The 11,941-nt window shown below is 44.3% G+C and overlaps 1 protein-coding gene across 3 annotated transcripts in view; it reads left to right on the top strand.

The window, feature by feature from the left end:
• Positions 1–3,121: 3,121 nt before the first annotated feature.
• Positions 3,122–11,941, top strand: part of LOC138806296 (DCC-interacting protein 13-beta) — a 41,897-nt gene continuing 33,077 nt past the window's right edge. Inside the window, exons 1-2 of one of the 3 annotated variants that reach the window (XM_069991814.1) lie at positions 3,122–3,310; positions 10,561–10,659. In XM_069991814.1, the coding sequence (XP_069847915.1) occupies positions 3,257–3,310; positions 10,561–10,659 (153 nt within the window). In that variant the 5' untranslated portion in view covers positions 3,122–3,256. The remainder of the gene's footprint in view (positions 3,311–10,560; positions 10,660–11,941) is intronic. The other 2 variants (XM_069991829.1, XM_069991823.1) reach the window with 2 other exon arrangements.

Genomic DNA, 11,941 nt, shown 5'->3' with positions numbered 1-11,941 from the left:
CTGAATTTGATGTAGCCACACCTTTCTCCGCCCATACCCTAGATAAGGCCTAGCCCAGGCCCAGAGGGCTCTCTTGCTGCTCTTTTCTAACTCTCTCTGCTTTCTCTCTACTCTAGCTCTTTCCTCTCTTTCCCAGCTCTCTCTCATTCCCAGGCCTTTCCCAGCCATGTGGAGTGCCAACCTTGCCTGGTCCCAGCAGGTCTACTGAATAAACCTACCCCTTACCTGAATACCATGTGAGTGCTGCTGTTCTTACTCGGCTACCTCTCTCTCTGCTCTTGTCTAGCTCTTCTCAAGCTTTTTCTCTCTCTCTTTCCTCTCTCTTTCCCAGCTCTCTCTCTTTCCTAGGCCTTTCCCAGCCACGTGGAGTGCCAACCTTGCCTGGTCCCAGCAGGTCTACTGAATAAACCTACCCCTTACCTGAATACCACGTGTGTGCTGGTGCTGTTCTTACTCGGCCACCTCTTTTTAAAAACCTAACAATATACCTTGTCCAAAGCCTCATGGATAGCAAGGTCCAAGTCAGGTCTAACGCCAAGACCAACAATTTCCTACCATACTTTCTCCTAATGCACCCATCCACCTTCGTACTCTATAAATTCTGGGCTTTCAGATTGAGGAATTCTCATGCTACAACTCTTTGATTCTCTCTTGATTTCTATTGAGAGTTTTCCAATAGAAAACTATTGCCACTTTAAAAAGTCACTGGTTCACAGGGCCCGGTTGCTAAATTTGCAGAAATTCAAAGTCATGACCTTATGACTGAAACATTATTTTCCTGACCTTTATCTTGTTTTATGAGTTCAAATGGAAAGTCAACTTTAAGTCCCAGCAAAAGTCCCAAGGAAGTTATAAAAACACAAAATAAAACAAAACTGTTTTCCTTGTAACTATGTGGTTCAGTGACCAAGTTCTGGCTGATGGGATGTAGGCAGGCATATGTATGTGTGTGTGTGTGTGGGGGGGGGGCATTGTATGGGGCATTGAATGACTTAGGGTGGGTGGGAAAGATCCGCTTTTAAAAATCATCCAGGTTCACCTACTTCTCATCATTTCTACTGCTACTCCAGACTTTGATCTGGAATTCCATCTTGGTTGAATGATTACCATGGCTTCCTTGGTCCTGGCAACTCAGTTGCTCATACTTATAATGGCATTCTGCCGTACCTACTCCCTCTGGTGACCTGGTACCTGGCATCTCTTCAACCTCATTTCCTCCCATTCTTCCCTCCCTTAATTTGTTCCAGCCATACTGGCCTCTTGTTAAACTAGAGAGGCCTTCCCCAAGGCTCTTACTCTTGCTCTTTCCTTCAGGTATTATTGGTTACTTACTTTATTTAGTTCTCAGCCCAAATGTTAGCCACTTCAAAAAGTCCTTTCTAATTACCTCATTTCCTATAATCCTCTATTTCTTTGCCCATTGTTATTATCTGATTATCAAATTTTATTTCTTCATTATCATCTCCCCTATTCAAATACATGCTCCGTTAGGACAGGGGCTCCCATTTGTTTCATCCTCTGCTTCTAGAGAAGAGGTCAGCACATAGTAAGAACTAAAAGGTGAGTGGATAGCTGGAAAAGTCATAGCACTGTGGCATGAAGTGAAATGAGAGTTATGAAAGCACCTTTAAAATTGCAGAGGACTAATTCTTGTGCAAATTACAATAACAAACATTACATTGTAATGCACATTTACCAAGCATCTGCTTAGGGGTTAGATTATGTATGAGGCACCATAATTGTGAAAATAAGTTTATTTCCTGCTCACACTAGCTGTAAAACTGAGTAAGAAATGAAATATTCTGAAATTACTTAGCTAAATGCTACTGAAATGCACCCAGGAAGAGGAAGCTGTATTTGCCGGGAGGGGACATTAGCAAATGGAGGTTACACACATGTGTGTACACGTACACATACACAAATAGGACTGGAAGGTTGTAGTTGTCCTTTCCTGAAGAGAAGCAAGTGAAAGAACATTGTTAGCAAAGGAAAGAATCTCAGTGCATGTACTCCAATGTGAGCATACTAGGCATCTTCTCAAAACAGGTGCCTTCTTGATTTCTGCCTTTCTCTTACATCTTTTTCCTTTCTTTTCTTTTTGTGGTTGCATTAAGGTTTGAACTCAGAGCCTTGTATTTACATGCTGTGAGCCTAAAGAGAATGATGCTAGATGGAAAGCATAGAGTAGTTCAAGACATAAAACAGGACAACTTTGCTTTTCACTTTTGGAGGTATTTGCAACACAGATTTTCTTAATATACCTAAAGTAGTTTTAACAGAATGAAGAATTTCTACAGTATCCTATTCTTCTTGCTGATTTTGGAAATATGTCCAGGTGAAAAAAATCTTATTGATTCCTAAAAAAGAAACTTCCAAGATTTCATCATCATCATCATCATCATCATCATCATCATCAAATGTCCAAGTTCCCCTTCCCTTTCTTCTCTCTCTAGCTTTCACTGCATGAAGCAAATCACTTCATTCTCCAGGGTCCAAGCTCTCATCTTTAAATCACAACACTGAGCTAGATTATCTTTTCTAATTATGAAAACTGTATTATGAAATTCTCTAAAATGCCCAAACACAAGAAACCAGGAAGATAAAACCTAATTACATGGCCCAAATCAAATAACTGTGGATTCTAAATGGCCGCGTCTGAATGTCACCGGTGATTCATAGTTACCTGGTGGTGGTGGTTTCTTCCCCCCCCCCCCCCCCCCCGCCCCTTCTCAGAGCTGTTTAGAGGCCCTGGGATTGATTAAGCAAAACTGTTGACAAGAGTAGGACTGCTCTCACGTTTTAAATAAAAGGAGCCAGAGAGAGTCACAGCAGCAAACTCTCTGCCTTCCTCTTTCCTGTGACCCAGAGAGGGTAAGAACTTCATCTTCCCATCTTCTCAGGCTGTAGAAGCCTGGAACAGCGACACAGGCCCAGTGGGGCCAGGGTGGCCTTAGAGGCGGAACCCTTGGGGTCTGGCCTGGGGAGGGGGGGGGGGGGCAGAGGCCGGAAACGTGGCAGCCACACTTCCGGTGTCCGGCCGGGCATCCGCCACACTTCCTGTTGATCCTGTTCGGCCGGGGGCCGGGCTGAGGGGAGGGGCTGCGGGAGGGCGGGCGCACGGTGGGGGCGGGGGGGGGCGGTGGCAGCCGAGCACCCGGAGTCTCCCGAGCACCCCGAGGCCTGAGCATCCCCGGCTGTGACCGCTCCGGCCCCGCGTCCCCGCCGTCGCCCGCCCTCGGCCCCGCCGCCTCGCGCCATGCCCGCCGTGGACAAGCTCCTGCTGGAGGAGGCCTTGCAGGACAGCCCCCAGGTACCCCCGGGCCGCGGGTGGGGAGAGGGGCCCGCGGGCTCTGCACCGACCCCCCGGGGGCGGCCCGGGGGGGGGGGGGCCCAAGTTCCCCCTGGTCCCGTGTCCCATCCCAGCCGGAGTTCCCGCGTCACCCCCTCCGCCCAGCTCGGCTGCTGCGAGCTGTCGCCGTCCCTTGTCAGCTGGGTCATTTTTGTTTAAAAAGTAATCATCTCCATCCTTGTGCCTTCATTCTCGGTCCTCTGTAAAGCACGGGTATCGCGGTCCCCGTCTCACAGGGTGGGGAGGAGAACGAAAGGAGAAGGCTTTGGCCAACAAAGTCTACTTTAATTTGTGTTACTACTTTCTACAGTGGCTGATGGGAGGAGACCCGGTGGATTTAGGGTCCAGAATAGAAGTTGAGAACCTACCCCCCCCCTTTCCCCTTTCCGCAGTCTCAGGCCCCCTTTTGCCTTCGTTTTCCGTTTGTGAAGAGAAAATTCCAACATCTGCCCAAAGCATTTATGGTTTGTCTTTGGGGGGGGGGGGCGGGATTCATTTGCACTCTGGAGATGTCGATCAAACAATCAAATCCTTTGAGCCTGGGGGTGAAAACTGTTGTGTAAATAGAGCGAAAGAGTGCAGAGTGGCTAACTTAGTTCCAGTTCATCATTTCCCCCGGGGAACTTGTGTTCTCTTTCCTCCAACACTTCCTCCCCTCTCCCCCTGTTTCTGTTTAAGTTGATATCTTTATTCCCTAGGGTCTCAACTCTTGATACATTAGAGTATGATTAAGCTGGTCTTCTCTCACAGTTTCCCCTCTTTTTGGAGGTCCCTTTTCCTTTCCTCGATTTGAATTGTACATCCCAGAGCAATCTTTCCATGGACTTACTTCGATCCATTCTGCTTCTCTTCCTTTCTAAAAAGTCAAAAGGGCTGTGTAGACCTTTTGCTCTTGTGTGTGTGTGTGTATTTGTGTATTTGTATGTGCGTGCACGGGTATGTGCACCTGATTCTCTTTATGTAGTCAAGGAAGAAACAAAGTGAGCTGCGATTTTTATTTTATTTTGTGGCCTCCACCAGGACAACTTTTCAAAGGCCTCTTAATACTGCTCTAGACTTGGGGTGTTTTAATTAGGCCAAAGCCAGTGGCAGAAGGCTAGTCATCATCCTCACACCTGTTGTGTGGGATCCAAGCATAATATGAAATATGTTCCCATCATGGTGACCAAGAGTTTCTATCTGCTTGGGAGCTGGAGGTACAGAGGCAAAAGGATACACATTCCTTTCTTAAAGCTCGTGATGTGTAAGCCAGTTGAGAGAAGTACTAGTTCTCTGTATTGTTCTCACTGATAGAACATGTTCTGAAGTTAAGGCCTCACAGAAATGAATAGACAGTGTTCAGCATTTGCTCAGTGAAGAGGGAGGAGTAAGGAGACGTAGATTGCAGTTCTGGCTCTAACACTGTCATGTGATTTGGGCAAGTCACTTAATCCTCATCCTGTGAGGCTCAGTTTTCTCCTCTGTAGAACCTCTAGAGAAAACAAAAGGATATGGAGCAGATCTTCAGGGTACCATGGAAACTTAAAATTCTGTCACGTTTATGTGGTTTGTCATTTTGAACTTCTGTGAGGGAAAAGACATTTGGAGGCATCTCTATTCCTATTTAATGACTCTTTGAATGTAGTGTATTTGTCACTGCTGTTGAGACTTGGCTTTCTCCTCCAGGGGGTTCTCTCTAAGGTTGTATAGAATGGGAACTAGCTTTAAGAAGGTCTTTAATATCCTCAGAGCATATTTAGTACTCTTTTGTATGTGGTTTGTGCCTGATGCTTGCAATAAAAGGAATCAAAGGAATCTCATCTGTTTTATGTGAAAGAATCAAAACAGTTGCAAATGCCCAGATTGTGGCACTGTATAGTCTTTCAAAGTAGGTCCTCTGTAAAATGGCCAAGGTGCAGAGAAGTTAGATAACCTAGCCAGGACTGTACACTAAAATGACAAGCAAGATTGAAACTCAAGAAGCATTCATATAAGAGGGATATTGCTTAAGTCAGTCCAGTAACCTAGCACCTGGCCTTTCTGTCATTAGTAAAAGAAAATGTTGTTTTACCAGAAGGAAAAGATCCTAAGAAACCAATCTCTGTTTGTTTTCTCTAGATTTTTTTTTTGTAGAAGAGCTATATATAAGAACTGCTTAAGTAAACTGGTAATTACTTGAACAGAATTAAATGAACACAAAAGCTTTTGTATTTGAACTTAAGTGACCTCAGAAGCACTGAGATGGAAGTTGACCTTGGACACATCTATTCATTTTCTCTTTTTTTAGTGTGTAGTGCTCTGTGTATGCATACACATGTATTCTTTCTGCTTTCCTCTGACACAGGAGAGGCAGAGTGTTTGGGGGGTGAAGAGATTTGCCCTGTTTCTGTTTGTGAGTCTCTGCATCTGATCATCCCCTGCTAACTGCTGGAAATGTGACCACAAATAAGATAATCCTGCTTGCCCACACTGGCTCACAGTCTGTCCCAGGACAGATAAGTAAGGCAGCTGTTCGGTACAGTGTGAGGACTACTGAGACAGATAGGACACAAACATAGCTTTGAATCCATCAGTGCATCTTCGCCAGGGGCTTGTTCACTTATCATGTAATTAGTACACTTTTGAGAAGACCAGCACTGTTGCTTGCTCTTTGGGTGTTTTTTCTTTTTTCTTTTGTTCTTTTCACAGTTAATGTAAATAAAATAGAAATTAAAGACTTGGTTCAGAGATTATGCTTTTAGGGCCCACCTGGGAACAAACATCCTTCTGCAAAACAGGCCTTTTTTTTTGTTTTTGTTTTTTACAAGCAAGATGCCTGAAAACATAATCAAGGTAAGTTTGTGTGGCTTCATTGTGGAGAATTTTAGTCCTGAAACTCTTTTTGTTTATAGCCAATTTTTCCTTTCAGTTGAGTTAGTTTCTGCTAAGACATTTCACTCTCTCCATCAAATTTCAAGGCCACTGTTGTTAACCTTAAAAATTTAAGAAAACAATCAGTGCTCTCTGACAATTGGACTATTGCACAATTACATGCTATCAAGAATATGTAGGACTGTTTGGGTACCGCCTAGTTTGTTTATAGTAAGGTAAAAGCAGGACAGGGAGCAGAGTTATATCCATAGAATGCTGGATTCTGTTTCTTTGGCTGCAAGTGATCCTGACAGGAGAGGGTAGTAGCAGAGAGTAGTAGGGAAAGGATGGAATTTTGACCCTAAAGGTGTCCTTATTACCTTTGGTGAGTTGTTCACCTTCTCTGAGTTTTGTATTTGGATATGTGTAAGAATGAGTGTAAAACCAGCTACTGAACTGAGTTGTTCTGAAGAACAAATAATATATGTAGTATCTCCAGCTCTGCATGCCTTACCAACTCCATAAATGATTGCTATTATCTTTGCAGATAATACTAATGTCTTTCTAGTCTTTTTGTGGAATTTCTAGTATTGGTGTGGTCTCATAATATTCCTATTGAGGAAGCCTGGAATTTTCCTGACAGTTCTAATAGAATCATAATCCTATGTCCAAAGTATTAAAAAGTGTACACACATGCACATTTGTGCTGTGGTTCCCTGGGAGTTGTAGGTAAGAGGAAGACTGTGGGAATGACCATAGAAAATCCAACTCCACTCAGCCCATCCTGAGCATGCACCACAGAGCATGCCTGCTGTCAAGACCCGCCCTGCCGGGGACCAGGCAGCCCCTCCGTTGGACCTGGGTTTATATCCTAGCCCTGCTGCTTCCAATCAGGGAGGCAGAACAAGCATCTTAACTTGGATAGGCCTCAGTTTTATCACCTGTAAAATGCGGTTAATCAAACCAAGGTATCTATATATAAAGTTGTTGAAATAGGTGGACTGACAAACATGTAGTTCCTAGCACAGTGTCTGGCCCAGGGGAGGTACAGATGAAGGAGTAGTTTATCTCCTTATCAACTCTGTGCAAGACATTTATATAGACCCTCTCTTTTCAGTTTACCTGTCACTTTCCATTCTGTTTTTTTAAATATTTTTTCTATTCAGATAAGTGATTACATAAATCTAACAAATTTCACAGTATTGTAGGTTGGTGATACTTAAAGTCACAAACACATTTTAACCTTCACAAGGCTCCGTTCTGTTTTATTCCTAAGAGTACTGAAAGCCATAAGTAGGGTTCAGCTGGATAGACATCAGTATTTTTCAAAAACAAAGTCACACAGTCCAGTTATTTCACTCCAGAGCATATTAGTTATAAAGAAAAATGTCAGAATGATAAGAAACAACAAGATCCTATGGCACTGGACATCAGGACTACAGGAAGGTTCTCGGCTGGTAGATGAATCATTCTCAGCCATAGTGTTAAAGTGGGATGGCATAGGTAAACACTCAGTGCCCCACCTAGGATACAGTCAGAGTTCCCTATCTATCAGCACCCCACCCCATCACTATGCAAGGAACTCTACATACACTCATTATCTCTTTAGCTCTGTAAATTAGTGTCAGAGACGGATGTGGATGCAGGACTGACCTGATCCCTGGAGATTCTGCCCTGCAGAGTATAGAGTCACTTCTCTTCACTGTTGATGCTGGGTTCCCAGCTCTGCATTTCAGCAGAGGCTGGCTTAGCCCAGCAGCTCAGGCAGCACCACTGAATGTCTATTGAAGGACAGGCCACCCGGTCTGTGTTCAGAGAACATCTTTAGCAATAGTTTGCTTTTCCACATTAAAAAAAATACTTCAAAAGCAAAGGTTTTAACCTACTGGTTGTCATCTATTAGGAGGTTATGAAATCCAGGGCATTACAACCACAATTTTTCTTTATAAGTAGACTAGAATAGAAAATAAATATCAAGTGTGTAAGTATCCTATTGACCTTTGTTCAGGTCCTGGTGTAAAACATATGTCTGACTATGGATTTTAACTTTACAAGGTTTGGAGACCTAACACAGGATGAGCTCTGTGAGGTTTTGCTTAGAGCTATTTAAAAGATTATTTTTTGGAAGGCTCAGTGGTAGAGCGCTTGCCTTGCATGCATGAGGCCCTGGGTTCAATTCCTCAGCACCACATAAGCAAAAAGAAAAAAGCTGGAAGTGGCGCTGTGGCTCAAGTGGTAGAGCGCTAGCCTTGAGCTGAAGAGCTGAGGGACAGCGCCCAGGCCCAGAGTTCAGACCCCACGACCCCCCCGCCCCCCAAAAAGATTATTTTTTAGTTTCCTTATTCATTGTCTTGGGATTCTGTTTGCTGAGTTAGTACTGAAGAGAATCCATAGATTTGGAGTGTGTACTCTTAGCTCAGAAGACCCAGCAAAGCAGGAGAAGCACATACTGCGGTGAAGAGCCTCAGAGGGTATGGAGCAAAGGCAGAGGTAGAGCAAGGTAGGAGGGTCATGATCCCAGTGCCCTAAACTCCTGCTGTAGATTACAGGGTAAGGGGTGCTTTGAGCCTAGGAATGTGGATGCAGCAGCAGCTCAGACCCTGGAGGAAGAGAAGTGGCATGGCAGAGACTGGTCCCTGGTTGGGTCAGCATTATGGTAGCCCAAGCCCTAACAGGGCACAGCAGCCAAGGAAGCCCCAAGATCAGCAGGATACAATGGCAATGCTGGCCTGTTTTCTAACCTTTGCTTAGCTATGTTAGATTAGAAAACAACGGAGTCGAAATTCATTTGCTGGGACTTCATAAGCCTTAATGAATCGTTCTTTGAAAAGCCCTCTGGTGTAACCTCAGTAAAGGCATCTCTGTAACTTGTCCTCTCTTCTTTGTCTGATGGGTTATTTTCTAAAGTTGAGCTGCTTGCTACTGCAGATATTGAATTTAAAATCCTTACTGTACCAAACACATTCATGAAAGTCCGATGAGCGGATGCATCTGCCCTGATGACTGATCCTTATTCATACACCGTCTAGTATACAAATGTCTTTAGCGTCTACTATGCCTGGTACTGTGAACACAAATGACAGGAAATGCCTTCCAGCAAATGCCACTACGCAGCTACCCCCAGAGCACCCCAGGCGCTCACCTTCTGAGAGAAGTGAGCTGCCATTCTGTTTGCTGTTTGAGTTTTGTGCCTGAAACTTTCAACAATGGGTCTGGGTAGAGGGACATGAAATTCCTAGCCATGACTTTGAAAGTTGGTTGAATAAAATAAAACCAAAAAAAACCCAAACCACAGAAATTGATGATGGTGTGTTAAGAGGAAAAAATGGCACTCTGCAGTCAGCCACGAATGCAGAAAACCAGGAATCTGGTCCCTGTGGGGTGACTGTGTGCCAGCACTGACTGAGTGTCCACACCTAGTGCACACACGTGCTTAGCCTCAGTTCTTTTTGTGTGCTTGAAAGGAACAAGCAGCTGTCTTTTCAAATACGATTTTATTAGATCGATTTTACTGGTGCATAGTAGAGGCTGAATTCAAGTCAGATGATAACTCTTCAAACATGCCTGGCAAGAGATCTATCACTGAACCATATCCCAGCCCCAGTGTTAATTTTAAAACATGGGAGCTCATGCCTATAATCCTCGCTACTTAGGAAGCTAAGATTTGAGGACTAGAGTCAGCTGGGTCAGAAAAGTCCATGAGACTTTTATCTCTAATAAAATACTCAGAAAAAGCCAGAAGTGGTGCTGTGGCTCAAGTGGTAGAGTGCTAGCCTTGAGCACGAAGAGGCTCAGGGACAGTGCTCAGGCTCTTGAGTTCAAGCCCCAGGACTGACAAACAAACAATAAAGTAATAAAACTTGGCTTTTCACCTCAGTGACCAGTGGCTCACACTTATAATCCTAGTTACTCAGAAGGCTGAGATCTGAGGATCACAGTTCAAAACCAGTCCAGGTAGGAAAGCCCAGGAAACTCTTACCTCTAATTTAGCACCAGAAAAGCTGGAAGTAGAGCTGTGGCTCAAGTGATAGAGTGCCAGCCTTGAACAAAAAAGCCTAGAAACAGTGCCCAGACATTGAGTTCAAACCCCAGGAAATACTTTCCCCTCCTCCCCCAATAAAAACCCCTTGGCTTTTCTTCTGTGGCCCTGAGCCATCGTGTAGAGCTAAGTCCCCTCACTGGAGTGGAGCGTGTTGGAAAAGAGTTTCTCCTTTACAGCTCCAGGAACTGCTGTACACTGGTTTCATCCTTGAAAGAATGAAGCTGACAAATCACTGGGCCCCTTTCCTTCCTGTTCCAGCTTGTGCAGTGTGGGTGCTTTCTGTTGTCTCTGATTTCAGCACCTAGATCTAGGCCTGACCTTGTCCTCCTGTTTCCTGCAGGCTCGCTCCTTGCTCAGTGTGTTCGAGGAGGATGCTGGCACCCTCACGGATTACACCAACCAGCTGCTGCAGGCCATGCAGCGTGTCTATGGAGCACAGGTATGCCACTGCTTTCAAGGGCAGGGAAATCAGAATCAAAAGAACCACACTTAAACATTTGAACTAAAATCAGAATTGTTTTCCTCACTTCTCTTTACCTCCAAAACTAAATACAGACTGTTTTCATTGTTTGAGAAAGAGAGCTGCTCTCCTGTAACAAGAACCTGTAGAGGGACCACATAACTGCTGTATTTATTCATCTTTAATCCAACTCTACAGTGAAACATCAGCATCTCCTCTTCCCACTGTGAGCCAGTGGCTTTAGTATCTCAAGACGTGCTCTTTGTCTTTCTCAGAAATGAGCAGTCTTGGGTGTCAGTGTGGGAGCGTGTAGACGTTCTTTCAAGGGCTTCTTGTGAAAGGACTTGAGTCACAGTTCTGGAGATAGGGTGACTGCTTTGTTTTGAGGAACAAATATCTCTAGCTTGCAAACCATAGAAAATAAATTGCTGAGTTGCACAAGCAAATATTTTTAGATCTAGAAGTGCAATGTCTGTCACTTTCCAAGGGCAGATTTTAGTTACTTGAAAATAAATTATACATAAAAACATGATGGCAATGGATAGTTTTCACTGTTGACTCCTTGCCAACTTAAAGCTGTTTCTATAAATGTTTCTTTTTCTCATTAATTTCTGAAGCTTTAAGTGTCACATAGTATTACATAGCTCTTCAGAGTCACATGTGGTCATGATTGTATAGCTCTCTGTACTGCTTGGTCACTGTCTTGTCCATCAGCCATTGGTCCATAGCAGAAGCCTCAGTGCTTGCTATTTGGGAACTTAGAGTTGGTTAAGAGACCAAGATGATTACCAGTGAGTGCTGGATGTGCTGGGGGAGGAGAGGAACCTCACCCAGAGAGTTGTGTGGCTCCGTTAGGTAGTTTCCTATCACTGTGGCAAAATATCTGGCAACTTATAAACAGAAATGACTTATATTGGCTCATCATTTCAGGTTTCAATCCATGGTTGCTTAGCCCTGTTGTTTTTGGCCTGTGGTACATTATGATGGTGGGGAGTGTGGTCCAGGAAAGCAGTCACATTCTGGTGGCTCTGAAACAGAGCCCGGGAGGGGGAGGGGGGAGGAGGGGGGGGTTGCGCACAGGGGGCGCACATGAGAGAGCACCAAAGTCCCCAAATCCATGTCAAAGACCCACATTCAATGTCCTAACTTTCTTCTACTTAGGCCTAGCCTTGCAAAAGTTTTACCACATACCAGTAGGCTGAGGACCAAGTCTTTTAGCATGTGGGATTTTGATGGACATTTCAGATCTAAAATACTGCAG

This window comes from Dipodomys merriami, unplaced genomic scaffold (genome assembly GCF_024711535.1).
Source record: "Dipodomys merriami isolate MVZ:Mamm:240054 unplaced genomic scaffold, mDipMer1.0.p SCAF_10, whole genome shotgun sequence".
Lineage (NCBI taxonomy): Eukaryota > Metazoa > Chordata > Mammalia > Rodentia > Heteromyidae > Dipodomys > Dipodomys merriami.
Note: the sequence above shows the minus strand (reverse complement) of the source record. Positions and strands in the feature narration are given on the sequence as shown.